The following is a 20,838-nucleotide window of genomic DNA, read 5'->3' on the forward strand; positions in this document are numbered from 1 at the left end:
TGCACCTGGCTCCCCTCCGCCCCCAATCCTGCCCGCTCCCGACGGCACCACTAGCACTGGACCCTCTGTCAGGGGCACCCGGAACTGTGTGGACTCGGATTCTGAAGGCCAAGGGCAGCCCCTGGTGTGAGCAGACACTCCTCCTTTGCACGTCCGGCCAAAGCTGTCCTTTCTGCGCCTGGCATCACCTCAGTGCCCTCCTCACCCCCATGCCCCCCGTTCCTCTGGCACTGGAACCTCCCCCAGGTTAGTCACCGCCCTGGCATGTGGGGTGCCCTGCGGCTCCCTGGCCCGCGCTGTGCTCAGGCCTCGCACTCAGGGTCTTGAGGCACAAAGCCTTCCGGCCCGGAGCATCAGCGAACGGGGTGGAACCCAGGCCAGGCCCAGGGGCTGGCTCTGCCCTCACTGCCTGGACCTGGCCTTCGTGACCGCTGGCCTTTATAAGGGAGACACCTCCTCCCACACAGGGCACTTCCAACTTGACTGCCACTGGGCAGGTGGGCATTGCACGACTCCCCGGGGGGCCTCGGGGCTGAGTCAGAGCGCCCCGCTCTCCCACTCTGGTAGGACCACAAATCTCCCGCCAAAGACGCGGACACAGGAATCCCACCCACCCCCACCCACCCCGGGGACTGGTTCAGCGGGGCCGGGTGGGGCCCCGTCCTCGGCCTGTTTGCCTGCTCTCAGGGGGCCACAGGCCTCAGGAGCAGGAAGTGCGGACGCTGCCCGCCTACCTCTCCAGCCGCGAGGGTGCAGGTGGGCGCGGGGACCGGTTGGACGCCCGCAGGTACCTGGGACAGGGAGCCGGGGCTGCTCGGACACGCCTCTTCCGGGCCTCTACGCTCACGTGGGCAGGCCAGGAGGAGGGCGGCAGGACGGGGTGAGCTCTGTGCCCTCTCTCTGCCTCCACATCCCACCTCCTGCCCTTGGCAGATGCAAAGGAGAAGTCAGGGAGCAGAGATTCACATGTCAGCGTTTCCCTTAACGTGCCCACACCCTTCTTCTTTTTTCAAGACTCCACCCAGCACGAACCAGGGCAAGAACTAACAGATTTAAATTTCTATGGAACTTCCTGCTCCACGGGGCACATGGGATTCTTCCAGGATCTGCCACTGAGCTGGGGCCTCTCTGGACCTCTGCCAGGGGCAAGCCCCAGGAGTCTCCATCAGATGGGCAACCCAGGGTGGTGGCTTGGGACTGCCTGCCCGTTGGAGAATGCCAACGATCCAAAAAAACCATCAAGTAACCAACGTGAGGACCAAGAGGCAGGAACGTGACCTAGAGAGAGAAGAGTGTGCCACGCCACCCCAAACTTTGGAAAGCCCTGGACTCTCTCAGTCCTGGTGGGATGCATGGGGGGGGGGGGGCTTCCTGGTCCGTTGCCAAGGGCAGCAGCACCTGGAAAGGCCCAGACACACCGATGAGGCTCACAGGCTGTGCAGCCGGAGGTTCCTGTTCAGGTGGGGGCCCGGCACAGAACCCACAGGGATAAACACCTCTGCCTGTTAGAGACGCTGCTGGGAGCATTCTCCTGGTCTGTTCCTCCAATACATTTCCAGCCACCCACTGACGACAGGCAGGATCAGCCTCCTACAAACGGCAGTACACCTTCTGGCCACATCCCTAACACTGATGCTACACAGAGCCCCCCCCCCCCCCACGCAAGACAGCCTGACGGCACCGTAGGAATACAGTACCAGCTACGGGTTCAAGTCCTGGCTCCGACACACGTATTCCGAACGCACCCTCCTAAGTAAGACTCTCATCTCCCCCACCTGCAAGCCACCCTCCCCTCACGGACAAGACGCAGGTAACAGGACCGACCTTCTGGAATTACTGAAATAATTGAAAGACGTAAGTTTACGATAAACTGCCTCACGGAGGGGGCACTCAAATTAATTCCTTCCCTTCCTTCTTACTCCTGAGACAGTTTCCCGTCTCAGCCCCCAAACCCAAAGAGACCTCAAGCTCACCGAACTCAGAAATGCTAGAGGTGCCCAGATACCAAAGACGGAGCATAAACATTTTCAGTAAGGCACCCCCACCCCCACCCACCCAGAGGTTCTCGGACTCTCCTGCTCTCAAGCCCTCCACTCTGAAGTCCTTGGTCAGCTACAGCTGGGGCTCCACTCCCAATGCCGGCTGGCTCCATCCCCTGAACCTCACATTTTCTCTGTGGGAGAAACAGAGGACCCTTAGGCTCTTCAGTTCTGAAATCCCAGTGCCCTTCTCCCATTCTGCTGGGACAGGGCAGCGGGGACACACAAGGTTACACACGGGCGCGGGGCCCGAGGTTCCTGGTGAAAGGAGAGAAACAGTTCGCCTCTTTTTCAAAGTATATGGAGGTGACTTGAGTCACCATTAAGCATGCAGGGGCACATGTCTTAGCATTCCCCAAAGTTAACTGGCGCTGACCCGCACGGGGCTGCATGGCCCTCATTTTGCATCAAGTACATTCTGAAGTTGGGTCGTGAGTAGTGTCCATTCTGACAACGCCAAGTCCCATCGTTCCAAGTACCCCTGGAAACGACCCCCGGAGGGGGTGGAAGCTAGCAGTTCTCGCCGCAAAGGAGGGGATGCGCTCAGCAAACCTCCCGCCCTCTCCTGGGCCTCCACTCAGGAGTTTCCAGGGCAGGCGAGGCTCCTGGGGACCACACTCCCGGCAACCCCTAGACTGGCCCTACGCAGCATCCCTTATGGAGACGCGCGCGTCCGGAGGCGCGCGAACCCCCAGGGAAGCCGACCAGGGCACCGAAAGAGGCCGGGCGGCCCGGGCGGGCGCGCACGTCTCCGAGGCTGCCCGGCGTCCTCCAGGCGGGGAACCCGGGCTCCGAGCGCCGCGCGCGCCTCAGCCCGGCCGGTCTCCGAGGCTAGGATCCCGGGCCCGGGCCCAGGGCGGGTGCGCGCCTCACCTGAGCGGGACGCTGATGGCCAGGTACCTGTCGACGGCCACGGCCAGGAGGCTGAAGATGGAGCTCTGCGTGGGCACGAGCACGAAGCAGGCGAGGAAAAGGCAGCTGTTGATGTCGAGGCAGATGCCCCAGCTGATGGTGATGGCGAACGGGATGGCGAACAGCCCCACGGCCACGTCGGCCGCGGCCAGGGACACCAGGAAGTAGTTGGTGGGCGTCTGCAGCGCGCTGTTCAAGCCCACGGCGGCGCACACCAGCACGTTGCCCGCCACGGACAGCAGGGCGATGGCCAGCTCCAGCACCACGTACAGCGCGGCCGGCGTGACCAGCGTGTCCTGCTCCATGGCCGGTGGGTGGCGTCGCCTACCCGGGCCGCGCCGAGTGCGGGACAGCCGCTGGGGCCCCGCTGGGCATGGCCTGGCCGTCTGGGCCGCGCGTCCGCCGGCCGCGTCTGGCCCGCTAGGCTGGCGCACTCGGGGCCGAGACTCACGGGGCGGGACCGCGGAGAGCTGGGCACGCCCACCGGCCGGTGTGCCCGCGCGTCGGGGACTCCGCGCGCGGAGCACCGCCCCTCCCTCGAGCCTCGGTCCTCGCCCACGTGGGGCGCGGTGGTCTCCGCGGAGCCTCCCTGCGGGCCTCCCGGGATGACAGCCTCTCACTAAAATCAAGTTCATCAACTTTCCCTAAAGTCCCAGCTCGGTGGGCGGGGTGTCCCGAGAGGTCGCACGGTCTCCCCACCCCGCCCCGGGCGGCGCGTAGGCGGGGCCGCTCCGGGGGGGGGGGCTGAGACCCGCCCCCGCCCCGGGCGCCCACCGCGGAGGACTGCCGCCTCCCCGCGCCAGGAGCCACCCCCCGCTCGGCCCGGCGAGCCCAGGACCTGAACGAAGCCTTTGGAGGCGCTACCACGCGAACCCTGCGGACCCCGCTGGACAGGCAGGGAGGGCACCGCGGGGCTCGAGCTCGCACGGCGCCCCACGGCCAGGAGGGCTCTGCGCTGCTGCGCCGGCTGGCCAGCCCCCTCTCCGCCGTCCTCCTGTCCTGGGCCCGGGCGCCTCCAGCTCCGCCTTCTCCTACCTGGCGGCCTGCTCTGCCGTCCTCGGCCACCCGCCTGACCTTCGGTGTCCTCAGGCGCTCTCTTCATCCTCCACTCGCTCCCCAGGCCTCACGCGTGGTCTTTCCACCCTGAACTCCCAGACCTCTCCCCTGCAGCCCGAAGCGCCTGGCCTGAGCATCCCAACTGCTGTGACCACTCCGGGCTTCTCCCGGGACAGCCCGGGGCCCCAAACCGGCGAGTCCAAAATCAGGCTCTTGTGCAGATCCACACCTGTGTGCTCTCTCTCCTCTTTCTGGGACCCAGTTACTGACCTCACTTCCCATGGGCACCCACACCCAGGAGGGGCGCTGACACCCTCCTCCTCCACCCTTCCCGACGTGCCCATCGGTGGTGCTGCGATTCCGCTTCCAGAGCTTTCCTTCTCTGCACCCCGAGGCCATGACCGGGTCGGTCCCCCCTCTCGCCCCCCGCGCGGCAGTCTGCCTCCCCCCCTCCTCAGCGCCCCCGCGGCCTTCCCTCAGGGCTCCATCCATCTCCCCAAGTCCTCACCAGATCATCATTCTAGAACACACCTGGCTGTGCCATGCCCTCACCTGGTAAAAGGTAGTTATGAAGACGTTCAGGCAACAGGAAAAGCTGCTTGCAAAATCACTTTAAGCAAAAAAATAAAAATAAAACATGGAGGGGCCTGCTAACGGGTTGGCGATTTCTTTTTGGGAGGGGGTGACAAAAAGACTCAATGTGATGGCTCTACAGCTCTGTAATATACTAAAAACCCCTCAATTATATACTTTAAATAATCGAATTGTATAATACATGAATTATGTCTCAGTGCAGCTGCAGTAACAGCAGAACTGCTCGGCCTCCAACAGGCCTGAGCAGTAACATCTGTCTATGTATCAGCAAGGGCAACAAAGTCTCCACAAGCACTCATAGTAAGAGTCCTGGCTGGGTGAGGTTGTCATACATTTTCTCTCTCTCTCTCTCTCTCTCTCTCTCTCTCTCCATTTTCCTGCTGGTGTTTTACTTCCTTATAACAAAACACCAGGAAGGGAGGACAGTGCATATTGTCCTTCACTGTCTGTGTGACTGCTAGAGGGAATTTTTTTTTTATTTTTTTATTTTTTTTTTTTTTCTGAAGCTGGAAACAGGGAGAGACAGTCAGACAGACTCCCGCATGCGCCCCACCGGGATCCACCCGGCACGCCCACCATGGGGGGCGCTCTGCCCACCAGGGGGCGATGCTCTGCCCATCCTGGGCGTCGCCATGTTGCGACCAGAGCCACTCTAGCGCCTGAGGCAGAGGCCACAGAGCCATCCCCAGCGCCCGGGCCATCTTTGCTCCAATGGAGCCTTGGCTGCGGGAGGGGAAGAGAGAGACAGAGAGGAAGGCGCGGCGGAGGGGTGGAGAAGCAGATGGGCGCTTCTCCTGTGTGCCCTGGCCGGGAATTGAACCCGGGTCCTCTGCATGCTAGGCCGACGTTCTACCGCTGAGCCAACCGGCCAGGGCCTAGAGGGAATTTTTAAACTTATAATTCGAGTGTCCCAGGCCTCACCAGCTTGTACATAAAGATGGGGCACAGCAGAAATGATGGCCTATGTCCTGACCTGATAGCATGGTTGGTTAGAGCATTGTCCCAAAGTGCAGAAGTTGCTGGTTCGAGCCCCAGTCAGGGCACACAGAGGAATAAAATCGGTGTTCCTGTCTCTCTTTCCTTCCTTCCTCTCACTAAAATCAAGAAATAAAAATTAAAAATATATATATAACAGCCTATATAATGGAGAAATGGTGGTACATTTCTCCATTCACCTGTTGATAGACATTTGAGTTTCCAGGCTATACAAATAAAACTTCTAGAAATGTTAATAACAAACAAAGAAACAATGGGAAACAAACACTTTCAAATCAGATATCTGATAAGTCTAGGATCTGAAATATATCAAGAAGTTTTATAAGTGGATCTTGAAAAAACACAATCCAACATTTTCAGTGGGCAAAGTGTCTGAGTGGACATTTCTCCAAAGACGTTACCCAACAAGAACAAGTCACACAGCTCGGAACTTGATGCTGGGCAGAGAGGTGAAGTAGCCACGGCTAAGGGACGGGAGGAATGTTCCAGAGCCGGCACACAGAGCTGGGTCTTAAACCAGGTCCGTTCTCCTTCCAGCTGCCCCTCGTGGCAATGTCCACACCATGCCCGGGGCAGGAAGAGATCTCTCTGTGGGCCCTTAGTAAGGACAAGGGCATTGAAGTTTCTCTGAGACAGGCTGGTTCTATCCAATCCCCATGGTTTTTAAGGCTATCAAATCTCCTGCCCCAAATGGAAGGATGCTGGGAGTGACTTCTGAACCGGGGTGAAGAGCTGGCCTTAGGGAAGGGAGGTAGTTAAAGCACTGGGCCCCTGGGGGACGCAGGGCGGGGCGATGTGGAAATGGACGCCCAACTTCCTTCCTCTTCTCGTCCTTGTCTGTGTGGCCCCAAGGTTGTGCAGAATTCTGTTCATTCTTTATTTTGAATTTTTATTGATTGATTTTTAGAAAGACAGGGAGGGAGGGAGGGAAGGAGGGAGGGAGGGAGGGAGAGAGAGAGAGAGAGTTCAATTTGTTGCTCCACTCATTCATGCCATCATTGGTTATTTTGTTTTTAATTTTATTCACAGTTCTAAGCCAAGATAAAGTCCTGGATTACAGTTGTTTTTGTTTGTTTATTTTTAATTTATTCTTTTTTTTTTTTTTTTTTTTTTTTAGAGAGGAGAGAGAAAGAGAGAGAGAGAGAGACAGAGAGAGAAGGTGGGGAGGAGCTGGAAGCATCAATTCCCATATGTGCCTTGACCAGGCAAGCCCAGGGTTTCGAACTGGCGACCTCAGCATTTCCAGGTCGACGCTTTATCCACTGCGCCACCACAGGTCAGGCCTCATTGGTTGATTCTTGCCTGTGCCCTGACCCCGGGATCAAACCCACAACCTTGCCATATTGGGAAGATGCTCTAACCCACGGAGGTACCTGGCCAGGGCCAGGATATTGCTCACTCTGCTCTGAGTTGGGCTCAATGTACACCTCCAGTTTCCAACAGAGCAGGGGGCTGGAATGAGGCTGAAGTCACCATCCAGACCCCAGGCAGGCTGGCGGCTTCTCCCCCTTCTCCTCAGAGGGAAAGTAAAGCTGATCTCTTTCCCAGGCAACTGGTTCGATGTTCCACCCAATGCTTACGCTTGCAAGCCCATGACACCGTCCATGCCCGGTCTCTGGAGACGGCTAGAGTCCTATGTGTGAAACGAGGCGCTTGTTCCTGTCCCTAGCTATTCCACGGACCTCAGGTGGAAAGTGTCATTTTTCACCAGTGTGGTCTGCAAAACACATCGTCTGAGGAGGCTGAAGGAGTCATCAGGAAATTTCAGAACCCATTAATCGGCTCTTGAGCACATGTGTGAGCTGTTTAGTCTACATTTACGAGTGTGACTTCACTGTTCCCCTGAGGACTTTGGGACGGTTACCTCAGACCAAGGGCTCAGTAGGGTCACGACCAAGACCCAGGAGCTGGTGGCCACTGTGCTCCCTGGCCAGCCGGCAGTAAGCCCTCTCTAGAACGCTAACAGAACCTCAGTGTAGCTGTAACGTCCACAGACCAGAGGATGAATCATGACTGACCTAAGCCAATCAGACAACCCCTTTCTCCTCTGCCAGTGACTGATCTAAGGGATGGTCACGTGACAAATTCTGGCCAACAAGATGCAAGAAAATTATGCAGGGAGCTTTGGACCTCCTCCTTCCCTTCCTGCTTTGGTGCTTTGGAGATTGCCAGAGTTGGAGCTATGGCAGCCCTCTTGTGACCATGAGATGATAAATCTGACGTGAGCACCGGCCCTGGCCAGGTAGCTCAGTTGGTTAGAGCACTGTCCCAAGGCACAGAGGTTGCTGGTTTGATTCCTGGTTAGAACACATACAGGAGCAGACCAATGTTCCTGTCTCTCTCCCTCCCTCCCTTCCTCTCTCTTTAAAATCAATGAAATAAACATTTAAAATAAAATCTGACGTGAAGACCCACACACCGAAGGTGATCGGGGAAAAGGTGGAGGAGAACGCTTATGTCCCAACCAACCCTGAGAACGGCTCACTCTTGAGCTTCTTGTTTGGCAAAGCTCTAAATGTCCCTGAGATGTACACCGTTGTTGCACGCTTTCTGGGTCTTGCAGCAAAGCAGCCTACAGAATGTAGAGCCACACAAACGTTTAGGTCAAGGAAATGGTAGTGGCTGGCACATCCATTCAGACAGAACTTCACGGAAGAGAAGGACAGCCTCGTGTCCAGGGCAGGCCAGCAGCCCCTGCTGGACTGGGACCAGTGCTTCGCCTCTTTGAGCCTTTGTTTCCTCAATCATGAAGGGAAGAGTTGAATCCAGCGGTTTCTAAGGTCTCCTCCCTCTCAGTCTCTTGCTAAGGGAGCCCAGACAGAAATTCAGACTGCTGTATCAGCCCCGGGGAACAGCACAGACCACAGCAGGGGTGGGCAGGGGACAGAGAGACTCAATTCTGCCCTGTTCTTCCTGGCATCTGGGGTGACAGCTTGGATTCTGGGAAAAATGAACAAAAGCAATTGGGAAAGGAGAATTGCTACCACCGTAAGAGTAAAGGTTGTCCAGGGTGGGAAAGTTAAAACCGGCCGGTCAGCTGCCTGACCAGGCGGTGGCGCAGTGGATAGAGCTTTGGACTGGAATGCAGAGGACCCAGGTTCGAGACCCCGAGGTTGCCAGCTTGAGCACGGGCTCATCTGGTTTGAGCAAAAAGCTCACCAGCTTAGACCCAAGGTCGCTGGCTCGAGCAAGGGGTCACTCGCTCTGCTGAAGCCCTCCGGTCAAGGCAAATATGAGAAAGCAATCAATAAACAACTAAGGTGTCGCATTGAAAAACTGATGATTGATGCTTCTTTTTTCTCTCTGTTCCTGTCTGTCTGTCCCTATCTATCCCTCTCTGAATCTCTCTCTCTGTAAACAAAACAAAACAAAACAAAACCGGCCTGTCAGGGACTCAAGGTGAGTCCGGTGCTGCTGGCCAAGGCCGGATCAAGTCTGTCTGCTGTTCACGTTTTGTTAATATATATCTATATTGCAAAGGTGACGTGCTCAAAGTCCAAATATAAACTCCCAGGAATGTTTAAAATTAGAAGGGCTGCTCCCCAACCTCCTCAAACCTCCCCTCCCACAGTTCAGCTTTGAATATTGTTCCAGAGGTTCTTCTGTGCTTATGCAAATGTAGTGCCATAAATGATAAAATCAAAGATGCTAGTGACGACACATAGCCCATTAAAACAGGGCAAGGGCGCACCACCTGCATGGACGTAGTGAAAAGGAGAGTATGAGTTTATACCAGGGATCCCCAAACTTTTTACACAGGGGGCCAGTTCACTGTCCCTCAGACCGTTGGAGGGCCGGACTATAAAAAAAACTATAAACAAATCCCTATGCACACTGCACATATCTAATTTTAAAGTAAAAAAACAAAACGGGAACAAATACAATATTTAAAATAAAGAACAAGTAAATTTAAATCAACAAACTGACCAGTATTTCAATGGGAACTATGGGCCTGCTTTTGGCTAATGAGATGGTCAATGTCCAGTTCCATATTTGTCACTGCTAGCCGTAACAAGTGATATGACGCGCTTCCGGAGCCATGCGTGACGCGTGCGTCCCGCGTCACCGGAAGTGAGTGACAGCGCTTTGCAGCGTCACCACAAACAGTACTGACCACCAATGAAAGAGGTGCCCCTTCCGGAAGTGCGGCGGGGGCCGGATAAATGGCCTCAGGGGGCCGCATGCTGCCCGCGGGCCATAGTTTGGGGACCCCTGGTTTATACAGACACAGATTTAAAAATAGAATCAACGAAAGTAGACTCTCCCTGCCTACACCATCAAGAAACCTGTTTTCAACAACTCTAATTGTGGACATTTCCTAAGTACCCGTTTGCCTCAGTTTTCTCTTATTTCTTTGGTTTGTTTTTTAGTGAGAGAGAGAGCGAGCACACGCGACAGGGACAAACAGGAAGGGAGAGAGATGAGAAGCATCAACTCATACTTGTGGCACCTTAGCTGTTCATTGACTGCTTTCTCATATGTGCCTTGACTGGGGGGCTCCAGCTGAGCCAGTGACCCCTTGCTCAAGCCAGCGACCTTTGGGCTCAAGACGGCAACCATGGGGTCATGTCTATGATCCCATGGTCAAGGCGGTGACCCCACGATCAAGCTAGCGACCTCTGCCCCAGTCTTTCTGACCAATGTCTCATATTCCATAGCAGGGGTCCCCAAACTTTTTACACAGGGGACCAGTTCACTGTCCCTCAGACCGTTTGAGGGCTGGACTATAAAAAAAAACTATGAACAAATCCCTATGCACACTGCACATATCTTAAAGTAAAAAAACAAAATGGGAACAAATACAATATTTAAAATAAAGAACAAGTAAATTTAAATCAACAAACTGACCAGTATTTCAATGGAACTATGGGCCTGCTTTTGGCTGAGATGGTTAATGTGCTCCTCTCACTGACCACCAATGAAAGAGGTGCCCCTTCTGGAAGTGCGGCGGGGGCCGGATAAATGGCCTCAGGGGGCCGCAGTTTGGGGACCCCTGTTCCATAGTATTGGACACAATTTATTTTTAAACCACTCTTCCATTTAGGAAAATTCCTAGTTTACTGCCGTTATATTTTGCTGTTGCTCTTGTCCATGGCTCTTCTGAGTACCCGTGATTACTGCTGTGGAGTAAATTTCCAAAAGTGGAAACGCTGTATCACAGGTTTACGTTTGAGATTCTTCTGTGCACATTAAACGTCAAGTCACTGTCCAGACAGGGCGTACTTACTTATCCATCTCCAACGGTGTAGAAAAGCATCCATTTCTGCATAAGTTTGCCAAAACAGGGCGTTATCAATATTTTTTTTTTACAATCTAAGTAAATATATATATATATATTGTTGCTTTAATTTACATTTCTTTACTTTCTATAGAAGTCAAGCGTCTCTTCAATTTAATACATTGCAATTTTTCCCCCCTAAGAATTGTCTGAGAACCCATTTTCAGACTGGATTGTTTGTCTCACCCAATTTTAGAAGCTGTTTGTGTATCGGTTCTTATGTAATGAATATTATGTAGCGCTCACTGTGCACTGCAAATATTTTCCCCAGTCTGTTTTTAATCTCTTAATTTTGTTTATGCGTCTTTTGCTATACAGAAGTTTCTCATGTTCTGTGGTTAGGCCTGTCAGCCTCCCTCCCCCATTTTCAGCTGCTGGGTTTTGCGTCTCCCTCAGGGAGGGAATTTCGGATCTGTCTCCTCTCCTCTACACCAGCCGGGAGCCCCCACCCCTGCCTGAGGGCCGTCCTCTCTCCACAGGTGACCTCGCCTCCTTGGCTCACACCTGAAGTCGCTGTGGTTGAGTGCTGCGTTTCTGGCCCTGACTCAGGATCTGGTTCTCTCTCCTCTCTTGCAGGACCACACTTCTGACCAGCTCTGCACCTCTCGGGCGTGTCCCGACAGAGGACAAGCGTGCACACTCCTTCATTTTCTTTTATTTTTTTGTATTTTTCTGAAGTGAGAAGTGAGGGGGCAGACAGACTCCTCCTGCGCCCGACCGGGATCCACCCGGCATGCCCACCAGGGGGCGATGCTCTGCCCATCTGGGGCGTTGCTCTGTTGCAACCAGAGCCACTCTAGCGCCTGGGGCAGAGGCCAAGGAGCCATCCCCAGCGCCTGGGCCAACTTTGCTCCAATGGATCCTTGGCTGCGGGAGGGGAAGAGAGAGACAGAGAGGAAGGAGAGGGGGAGGGGTGGAGAAGCAGATGGGTGCTTCTCCTGTGTGCCCTGGCCGGGAATCGAACCTGGGACTCCTACACGCCAGGCCGATGCTCTACCACTGAGCCAACTGGCCAGGGCCTTCTTCCTTTTCTTGTTCGCTATGTCCTTGGTCCTGCTCTTCTCTGTGAGCTCTCCGCCAGGGACCCTGTCACATCTCCGATGAGCACCGCGGGGGCCAACCCCCCCCTGAACAGACACTCAGGCAAATACCATGGCGGAGTTCAGCAGACGCTCTTCTTTAAAGGAAGAAATCTGGATGTTTTAATGATAAGTTCGGAGATCTGGCACTTGCAGCTGAGGTCAGGAGAAGAACCACAGTGTCAGGCTGGCTGTTTGTGAGCGTTTTGTTGCTGAGCCCGGAGCTCAGCCAGGCCCGGGGAGCCCGGCTCCACCCAAGGAAAATCACCACCCTCGGAAACTCTGGTGTCTCCATGCGGTGCAGGATCCGAGTGTGGAAACGTTAAGCAGATGTCCTGCCCGATAGGCACCCAGAGCCCGTCGGGCCCCGCACAGCACGGGGGCTGTCCTCACCTCCAGTGACAACCAGCCATGATTCCACCCCCTAGCCCAGAGCCCGTAGGGCCCCCGCACAGCACGGGGACTGTCCTCACCTCTGGTGACAACCGGCCGGGATTCTACCCCCTAGCCCAGAGGCCGTAGGGCCCCGCACAACACAGGGGCTGTCCTCACCTCCAATGACAACCGGCCGTGATTCCACCCCCTAGCCCAGAGCCCCTTGCCGAGAGGGATGGGTCCTCTGCGTGGCCGTGAGGTCACAGGGCAGCCACATTCTCCCCACGTGGACTTTTTTTTAAGAAACCATTTTAACCCTTTCGACGTGTAGAGCTCAGTGACATTAAACACAGAGGGTTGTGGAACCATCGCCGCCACCCATCTCCGGAACTTTTCACTTCCCAAAGGGAAACTGTTCCCACTGCAACATCAGCTCGTCTCCCCCAGCCCTGGGCGGGCACCTCTACTTCCTGTCTCGATGCCGCTGGCCTGTCCGGGGACGTCACGTAAGTGGAGTCGCACAGTTGCTGTCCTCCTTGTGTTCCCGTCATTCCACTTTGGCATACAGGCCTTCAGGGTTCATCCACGCTGGAGAGCGTGTTAGGACATCCTTCCTTTTTAAGGCCCAATCGTAACCCACTCTGTGGACAGACCAGACTTCCACCTCTGGCTACAGTGACGAGGGCTGCTGGGGCAGAGACAGGCATCATGGTGACTTCTTTAAAAATAGTTATTTATTTTGAGAGAGACACTTTATTCATTAATTGCTTCTCGTATGTGCCTTGACTAGGGGGCTCCAGCTGAGCCAGTGACCCTTGGGTGCAAGCCAGCAACCTTGGGATCATGGTGAAGACCCCATGCTCAAGCCGGTGACCCTGCACCCAAGATGACAAGGTTGCACTCAAGCTGGCACCTCAGGGTTTTGAAGCTGGGACCTCAGCATTGCATCCGGGTCAATGCTCTATCCCTGTGCCACCACCGGTCAGACAGTGACTTTAGAGACAGGACGGAAGGAGGGAAGTCCAATGCTCTTGGCCACTTCCACAAGGAAAGGACCCTCAACCTGGCCAGTCCCCTGGAAGCTGGGCAGAGGTCACAGCCCCAGCTCACCTTGGGGTCCACCCCAGGGCTCCTGGGCCCATCTGGGGCTTCCATTCTGCCTGCTGCTCTACTCCTGACTTGACAGTTCAAACTGGACTCCACCTCCTATTCCACAGTTACGATCCTCAGATGGCTCCAGATGTTCCTTCGTGTGCCCCGAATGTCCCCCCTTCCTGATCCGTAAATTTCTACTGGGACACTGGTAACTCGATGTCACAAGAAAATGACTCAAACCCGTGGCCTCTTCCCTAAATGTTCCAGTGACCCCTCCCGCTCTGAAACAGACCCCTCGCCTCCGCCCTGCCTGGCCTGCTGCCCCTGCATCTCTCTCCGCAGGGGGCAGATTTTGTCGGGGAGGGGGGCGGGCTGCACCCCAGACCCGGAGCTGACTGAGCGCCCCTCCTCTGCCTCCCAGAATATTTCTCCCCTCCTTCCCTGATCACGAAGCGTTTTCTCTGCAAAGCATGCTCCAGACTGCGATGCCATCCCCCCTTCCCGACCGCGGTCCTCTGCTGACCTCTCCGTCCCTGTGCCCATTTCCAAGGAGGCTCTTAGCACCACGCCCCCTTTCCTCTCCTTTCAGCACCACGCCCCCTTTCCTCTCCTTTCAGCACCACGCCCCCTTTCCTCTCCTTTCAGCACCACGCCCTCTTTCCGCTCCTGGACGCTCCTGTCATCATTCCGGGGAGCGCCAACAATGTCTCTTTGTGAACTCCTCTAGCCCGTTGCCCAACGCCCTGGTTGGCCCTCTTTCCCTCCCGACCCGCCCCAACCACCTTCGCCCTGGTCGCCCCGCCCTCGCGTTGCTGGGGCAGCGGATGGCTCCAGGTTTCTGTTTCAGACACCGCCCGTCCCACCCCGCCCCCCTTCCTGCCCCGGCCAGCTGGTGCTGTTCTCTGGGCCCCTGTGCAGTTACACCAGCTGTGAAAATAATGACATACGTCCGCCCATGAGGTGGACAGACAGCCCCTGGCCCAGGTCCCCAGCCTTCCATTGCCTGGGCCCCCAGAACCTGCTCTTTCCCTCGTTGGTCCCCGCCGCCCTGCCCCCACACAGCCCACCTGTCCCAGGGGGCATGCGGGATCCTTCCAGCCCTTAAGGAGAGAGAGAGAGAGAGAGAGAGAGAGAGAGAGAGAGAGAGAGAGACTCTAACCAGGCAGTGGTGCAGTGGATAGAGCATCGGACTGGGATGCGGAAGGACCCAGGTTCGAGACTCCGAGGTCACCAGCTTGAGCGCGGGCTCATCTGGTTTGAGCAAAAGCCCACCAGCTTGAACCCAAGGTCGCTGGCTCCAGCAAGGGGTTACTTGGTCTGCTGAAGGCCTGTGGTCAAGGCACATATGAGAAAGCAATCAATGAACAACTAAGGTGTTGCAATGCGCAATGAAAAACTAATGATTGATGCTTCTCATCTCTCTTCGTTCCTGTCTGTCCCCATCTATCCCTCTCTCTGACTCTCTCTGTCTCTGTAAAAAAAAAAAAAAAAAAAAGAGAGAGAGAGAAAATGGAAATGAGAAGCCCTCCCTAACCTCACATCCCTTCCGCAGACTTCTCCTTCTCTCTGTTCCCGTTTACAACAAAACCCCCCGGAGCTAGGTCTTCTGTGGCCTCCACGTCCTTCCCCACTCCCATCAGTCTTGGGTCCCCACCCCATTCCTGAAATCCATCTGGCAAAGTCACCAGTCGCTGACATCTTGCCACATGGCCAGTGTCACTTCCCAGTGCTGCTCACTCAGGTTCTCAGCAGTGATGGTCGCAGCCTGTCACTTCCTGTGTTTTGAAACACTGGCTTCCAGAGAGGCCACCGTCCCCAGCGCCCTGGCTGTCCTCTGCTCTCCTGTCCCCTCCCCCCAGTAGCTCCTGGGCTGGATCACCTGGCTCTCCCAGCTGCTGGATGTTGGAGGAACTAAAAAACAACTCTGGATGGTTTTCTTTCTTTTTTTCCCTCTTCTGGGCTTTAGACTCCTATAGTTTCCAGTCTACTCAACTTCTCCACAGGGATGTCCAAAAGTCCTGTGCAACCTGACCGGAGATTCCCGAGCCCTCCGGCCCTCCTGTCTCCTCCAGTCTGGCAAGTGGCACCAGGGTTTGGAACCGGCCTGCTTCTACCCGCCTTCCCTGCCATCACTGTGATCGGTCTAAGCCCCCACCTCTCATCTGAAGAACTGCAGGGACCTCTTCCCCAAGCGTTATCATTTGTGTTTTCCTTTATCTGTACACGCTTGTCTCTCTACAATCACTTCCCTGCTTGACCTCCAAAAAAGAATGTTTAAGAATGTCAACAGCCCTGGCCAGTTGGCTCAGCAGTAGAGCGTCGGCCTAGCATGCAGAGGACCCGGGTTCGATTCCCGGCCAGGGCACACAGGAGAAGCGCCCATTTGCTTCTCCGCCCCTCCGCCGCGCTTTCCTCTCTGTCTCTCTCTTCCCCTCCCGCAGCCAAGGCTCCACTGGAGCAAAGATGGCCCGGGCGCTGGGGATGGCTCTGTGGCCTCTGCCTCAGGCGCTAGAGTGGCTCTGGTCGCAACATGGCGACGCCCAGGATGGGCAGAGCATCGCCCCCTGGTGGGCAGAGCGTCGCCCCTGGTGGGCGTGCCGGGTGGATCCCGGTCGGGCGCATGCGGGAGTCTGTCTGACTGTCTCTCCCTGTTTCCAGCTTCAGAAAAATGCAAAAAAAAAAGAAAAAAAAAAAAAAGAATGTCAACAAGACACTGTTCAGAACCCCCGATGATTTCTGATGAGGCTCAGAGGTTCTGACCCAACCACCTCTTCTAGCGGGCGGCTGCCTTGAACATTCTGCTGCTCACACCGGCCTTCCTGCCACGTCCCCAACACATACTCACCCACCCACACCTGCCCACCCCCCACCCCCACCCCCACCCAGCTGGCATGTTCCTGCTGCAGGGCCTTTGCACATTCTGTTCCCAGCCCAGCAGGCTCCCCTCCCCCCACATCTTCACTCCTTCCTACGAGCCTTTTTTTTTTTTATTTTTTTATCTTTTTTTTAAATTTTATTTATTCATTTTTAGAGAGGAGAGAGAGAGGGAGAGAGAGAAACAGAGAGGGAGAGAGAAAGGAGGGGGGAGGAGCTGGAAAGCATCAACTCCCATATGTGCCTTGACCAGGCAAGCCCAGGGTTTCGAACCGGCGACCTCAGCATTTCCAGGTCGACGCTTTATCCACTGCGCCACCACAGGTCAGGCCCTACGAGCCTTCTGAGAACAGCACCCGCCCCCCACGGCACACCCGACTTCCTGCCCTGCTCAGGCTTCTCCTCCTGCAGCACCTGTCGTGTTGTGTGTTCCGCTGTTTCTGGTCCCCCTCCCCTACCAGCAAGTGAGCTCCATCCAGAAGGGCCCAGGCGGGTCTGTCTGCTCACTATTGTGTCCCCGCACCTGGGACGCCCCGTGCAGAGGAGCCTCAGGGCTGAACCCGGGCCGCAGCAGAGAGACCACACACTGGCCGTGGCTTCCTCAGAGACACACGTGGCCAGCTACAGCACAGGCCCCGTAAGGAAGAGCGCAGGAGTGGTTAGGAAAACGCTTTAGAGAAAAAAAAATCAGGAGTGCCTCCCTCCCACGTCTTAGCCCCAAATCTAAGGACGCAGGAGGTGACCATGACTAAATCAGGCCACTTACTGGAAAATGAACAGATACTTCTGAAAAGAGAAAACTTGAAGACAGCCCAGTCCCAGTCCCAGCTGCCCAGTGACAGGCTGTCAGTCAGTCCGGACGGACGGATTACAGACAGATTTCACAGGCACTGGTGTTCAAGGCTGTGGGGGTAGAGGTGTTAAGACTGAAATTCTCATGTCACATAACAACAGAACACCTTTTTTTTTCCCTCCTTTTCCAAGTGAGAGGAGGGGAGATAGAGAGGCCAACTCTGGCATGTGCCCTCACTGGGATCCACCTGGCAACCCCTATTTGGGGCCATTGCTTTGCCCATCTAGGGCCCATGCTCACAACTGAGATATTTTTAGCGCCACCTGAGGCAGAGGCTCCACAGAGCCAGGACCCGATGTGCTTGAACCAATCAAACCATGGCTGCGGGAGGAGAAGAAAGTGAGAGACAGAGGAGGGGGAGGGGTGGAGAAGCAGATGGGTGCTTCTCCTGTGTGCCCTGACGGGGAATCAAACCCAGGACTTCTACATGCCGGGCTGACGCTCTACCCTTCAGCCAACTGGCCCGGGCCACTACAGAGCACTTTAAAATGATGACAGGGATACAAAGCCCTATAAGTTATACTTTATACATACAGAGGTGAACATTAAAAGACACTTTGGAAGAATTGGGAAGTGGCTAAGGAGGTCTAGGGTAACAGCAAGGGCAGGGGACTGCTTCAAATACAATTTGACTTTTTAACTATGAGTTTGCATTGCTATGGAAAAGGTAAATATACTTATTTAAACCTACATATATACCATGAGCCATCCCACATGCACCAAGGATTTAAAATAGAGAAATGAAAAGTTCTTGAAGAAACGGAGCATTCAGAACTGGGAAAGGCTTTCTAGCTTTGATTTAAAATCCGAAGGGAGCCTGATCAGGCAGTGGTGCAGTGGATAGAGTGTCAGACTGCGATGCGGAGGACCCAGGTTTGAAACCCCGAGGTTGCCAGTCTCATCGGGTTTAAGCAAAGGCTCACCAGCTTGAGCCCAAGGTTGCTGGTTGAGCGAGGGGTCACTCAGTCTGCTGTAGCCCCCTGGTCAAGGCCCATATGAGAAAGCAATCAATGAACAACTAAGGTGCCGCAATGAAGAACTGATGCTTCTCATCTCTCTCCCTTCCTGGCTGTCTGTCCCTATCTCTCCCTCTCTCTGCCTCTCTCTGCCCCTGTCACAAAACAAACAAAAAATCTGAAGAGATAAAAGAAATTATAAAAAATTTTAAAAAACTTCTGTATGGTAAAAAACAACAACAACAACAAACCAGCCACCGTAAGTAAAGACAGACAAACCACCAGCCGAGGAAACTGCTCGCACTTGGAAGCAGAGATGTCAGCGCTCTCGTGTACAGAAAGCTCCAAGCTCAGACTTCTGGACAGTGAGAAGTACGGGCAAAGGGAACACCAAGGCAATTCACAGGAAAAGGGACCTGAATAGTCACTTTTTAAAAGAGGACATACGAAAAGATGCTTAATGTCACTAATCATCAGAGAAATTCAAGTTAAAACCACAATGACATCACTGCACACCTGTCAGAACGGCTGTCATCAACAAATTCACACACAACAAGTGCTGGCGAGGCTGTGGAGAAAGGGGAACCCTCCTGCACTGCTGGGGGCAACGCAGGCTGCTGCAGCCACTGTGGGAAGCAATGTGGAGGTTCCTCAAAAACCGGAAACTGATGACCCAGCGATTCCCCTGCGGGGAATGTATATCTGAAGAAATCCGAAACACTGATTCGAAAGAATATGCGCCCCCCTATGTGCAATGCAGCGTTATTTACAGCAGCCAAGATCTGGAAGGAGCCCGAGGGCCCATCCGCAGACGAGGGGATAAAAAAGCGGTGGCTCATTTAACACAACGGAACACTAGGCGGCCACGAAGAAGGAGGGAGTCTTACCTTTTCGCAACCGCAGGGCCGGACCTGGAGAGTATTAGGCTGAGTGACACAAGCCAGTCAGAGAAAGACAGGTACCGTACGATCTCACTCACATGTGGAATCCAATAGAAAATAAACGAAACGGAAACAGACTCATAGATTTGGAGGACAGACTAGCAGCCCTCAGAAGGGAGGGGTTTGTGGGGCTGGGATGAAATAGGTGAAGGAATTGAGCAAAAACAAAACAAAACACTCCAAAATCACACAGACAAGTACGACAGCATGACAATTACTTGAGGGGAAGGGGGGTGGGGAGAGTTTGAAGAGGGCAAAGGGATACATGGTGACAGAGGAGTCTTGACCTGGGTGGTGAACACAATACAATGTACAGACGGTGAATTATAGAACTGCACACCTGAAACCATATAATTTTATTAACCAATGTCACCCCAATAAATTCAGTAAAAATATCTTTTTTTTTTTTTCAAAGAAGGAAAAACGACCAGGACCTTCAGGCTCTCAGTCTCCCAGTTTCTCCCCAAGGCCCTTCCTGTTGGTAGTGGCTGGACTGTTACCATCCGGCCGGAGAGGGTTGGAAACGACCGTCCACGGGACGCTGAGGCGGCTGTTCCCAAGCTCTGCGGGGAATTCCGAGCTGGAACGAGAGTTCACTTTGGTAGCCGGATGTTTCCGTCGGTGAAGTAGAAATGATTTATCCCACAACAATTATACAGAAGACAGGTTATCATGAGCCAATAAGCAGGTGGAGCTTATAGGGGGCTTATAGGGGGCTCCCTTTCGGGGAGCGAGGTGTGGCGTGGGGACGGGAGAAATGTCCGAAGCTCTTAGAGAAGGGGAGCCAGCTCCACACCAGGGGGCCCCCAGAGGCCAAGGCCCACGGCTTGGAGTCGTCAGTCCTCCGGAGTAGCTCAGAGCCACGCTCCACAGACCTGGTCACAAGCAAGTGCCGCAGAGCGCCGGGCACTGTCGGGGACCTCTTGCTGATGCCTGACTCAATACATACAGACCCAGACGAGGCACAGGCACGCATGCCAGAGACCTGCTTCACTCAGAGGGTCCGGGCCTCCGGGCTGGGCCCCAAACAGCGGGCCCCACAGGCGGGATCAATTTGCAAGTGCAGAGGCATTGGCCACCCGTCAAACGCCCGTGTGCGTGCATGCATGCGTGTGTGTGTGTGTGATGTACGCACATGCGTGTGTGCAGACGAGCAGCTGTGTTTGCTCTCCCGGGTGCCGTCCCTCACCTGACGGCCCACAGTCCCCACCTGCTTAACCCCACACCGTGTGCGGTTCCCAGGGTCCGTTAGCGTTCAAGCACGCCGCACGCCGGGTGGGGTACCGGTGTGTCTGCGGCATGCTGTATGGGCCCTGAGATTCGGCCCCAGCAAGAGGGCTGGGGATAGGAGGAGGCCGAGGGGTGTGAGGACCCCGGTCCGTTCCGGTAACTTCTAGCCATGCCCCCTAAGAGCAGCGCCGTGAGGAACCGCTGCCCAGCCCAGAATAAGAACGCGAAGGTGCTGGTTTGAGAGCAGACTCAGGGAACGTACACTTGGCACTCCGAGAAAACATTAATACATGTCACGGGGAACAATTCACACTCAGACAGAAACAAAATATATTTATTAGAAAGATCACACAGTCATACATCATACACTCTCAGGTTAGTAGTTAAATAGAGCTCTGTTGGCACATGACAGCCCAAGGATGCCGGCTACAACCTCGTGGGCTTTATTTAGAAACAAGGCTACAGATGTTTTCAGCTGCATTCAACTAACGCAGTTAAAGTGAGTGAGCTGACTCAGGACGCGATGAGCCAGACTCGAACCCGGGTCAGAGAAGGAAAAC

The 20,838-nt window shown here is 54.8% G+C and overlaps 1 protein-coding gene across 4 annotated transcripts in view; it reads right to left on the reverse strand.

The window, feature by feature from the left end:
- SPECC1 (sperm antigen with calponin homology and coiled-coil domains 1) overlaps window positions 1-20,838 on the reverse strand; it is a 243,189-nt gene that overhangs the window by 21,562 nt on the left and 200,789 nt on the right. Inside the window, exon 1 of one of the 4 annotated variants that reach the window (XM_066264356.1) lies at window positions 2,913-3,481. The exons of the other annotated variants lie outside the window; for them this stretch is intronic. Coding sequence (XP_066120453.1) covers window positions 2,913-3,256 — 344 coding nt within the window. The 5' untranslated portion in view covers window positions 3,257-3,481. Of the gene's footprint in view, window positions 1-2,912; window positions 3,482-20,838 lie in introns of those variants that run through there. 4 annotated transcript variants of the gene reach the window in all.

The sequence above is a fragment of the Saccopteryx bilineata genome, chromosome 2, assembly GCF_036850765.1.
Source record: "Saccopteryx bilineata isolate mSacBil1 chromosome 2, mSacBil1_pri_phased_curated, whole genome shotgun sequence".
NCBI lineage: Eukaryota > Metazoa > Chordata > Mammalia > Chiroptera > Emballonuridae > Saccopteryx > Saccopteryx bilineata.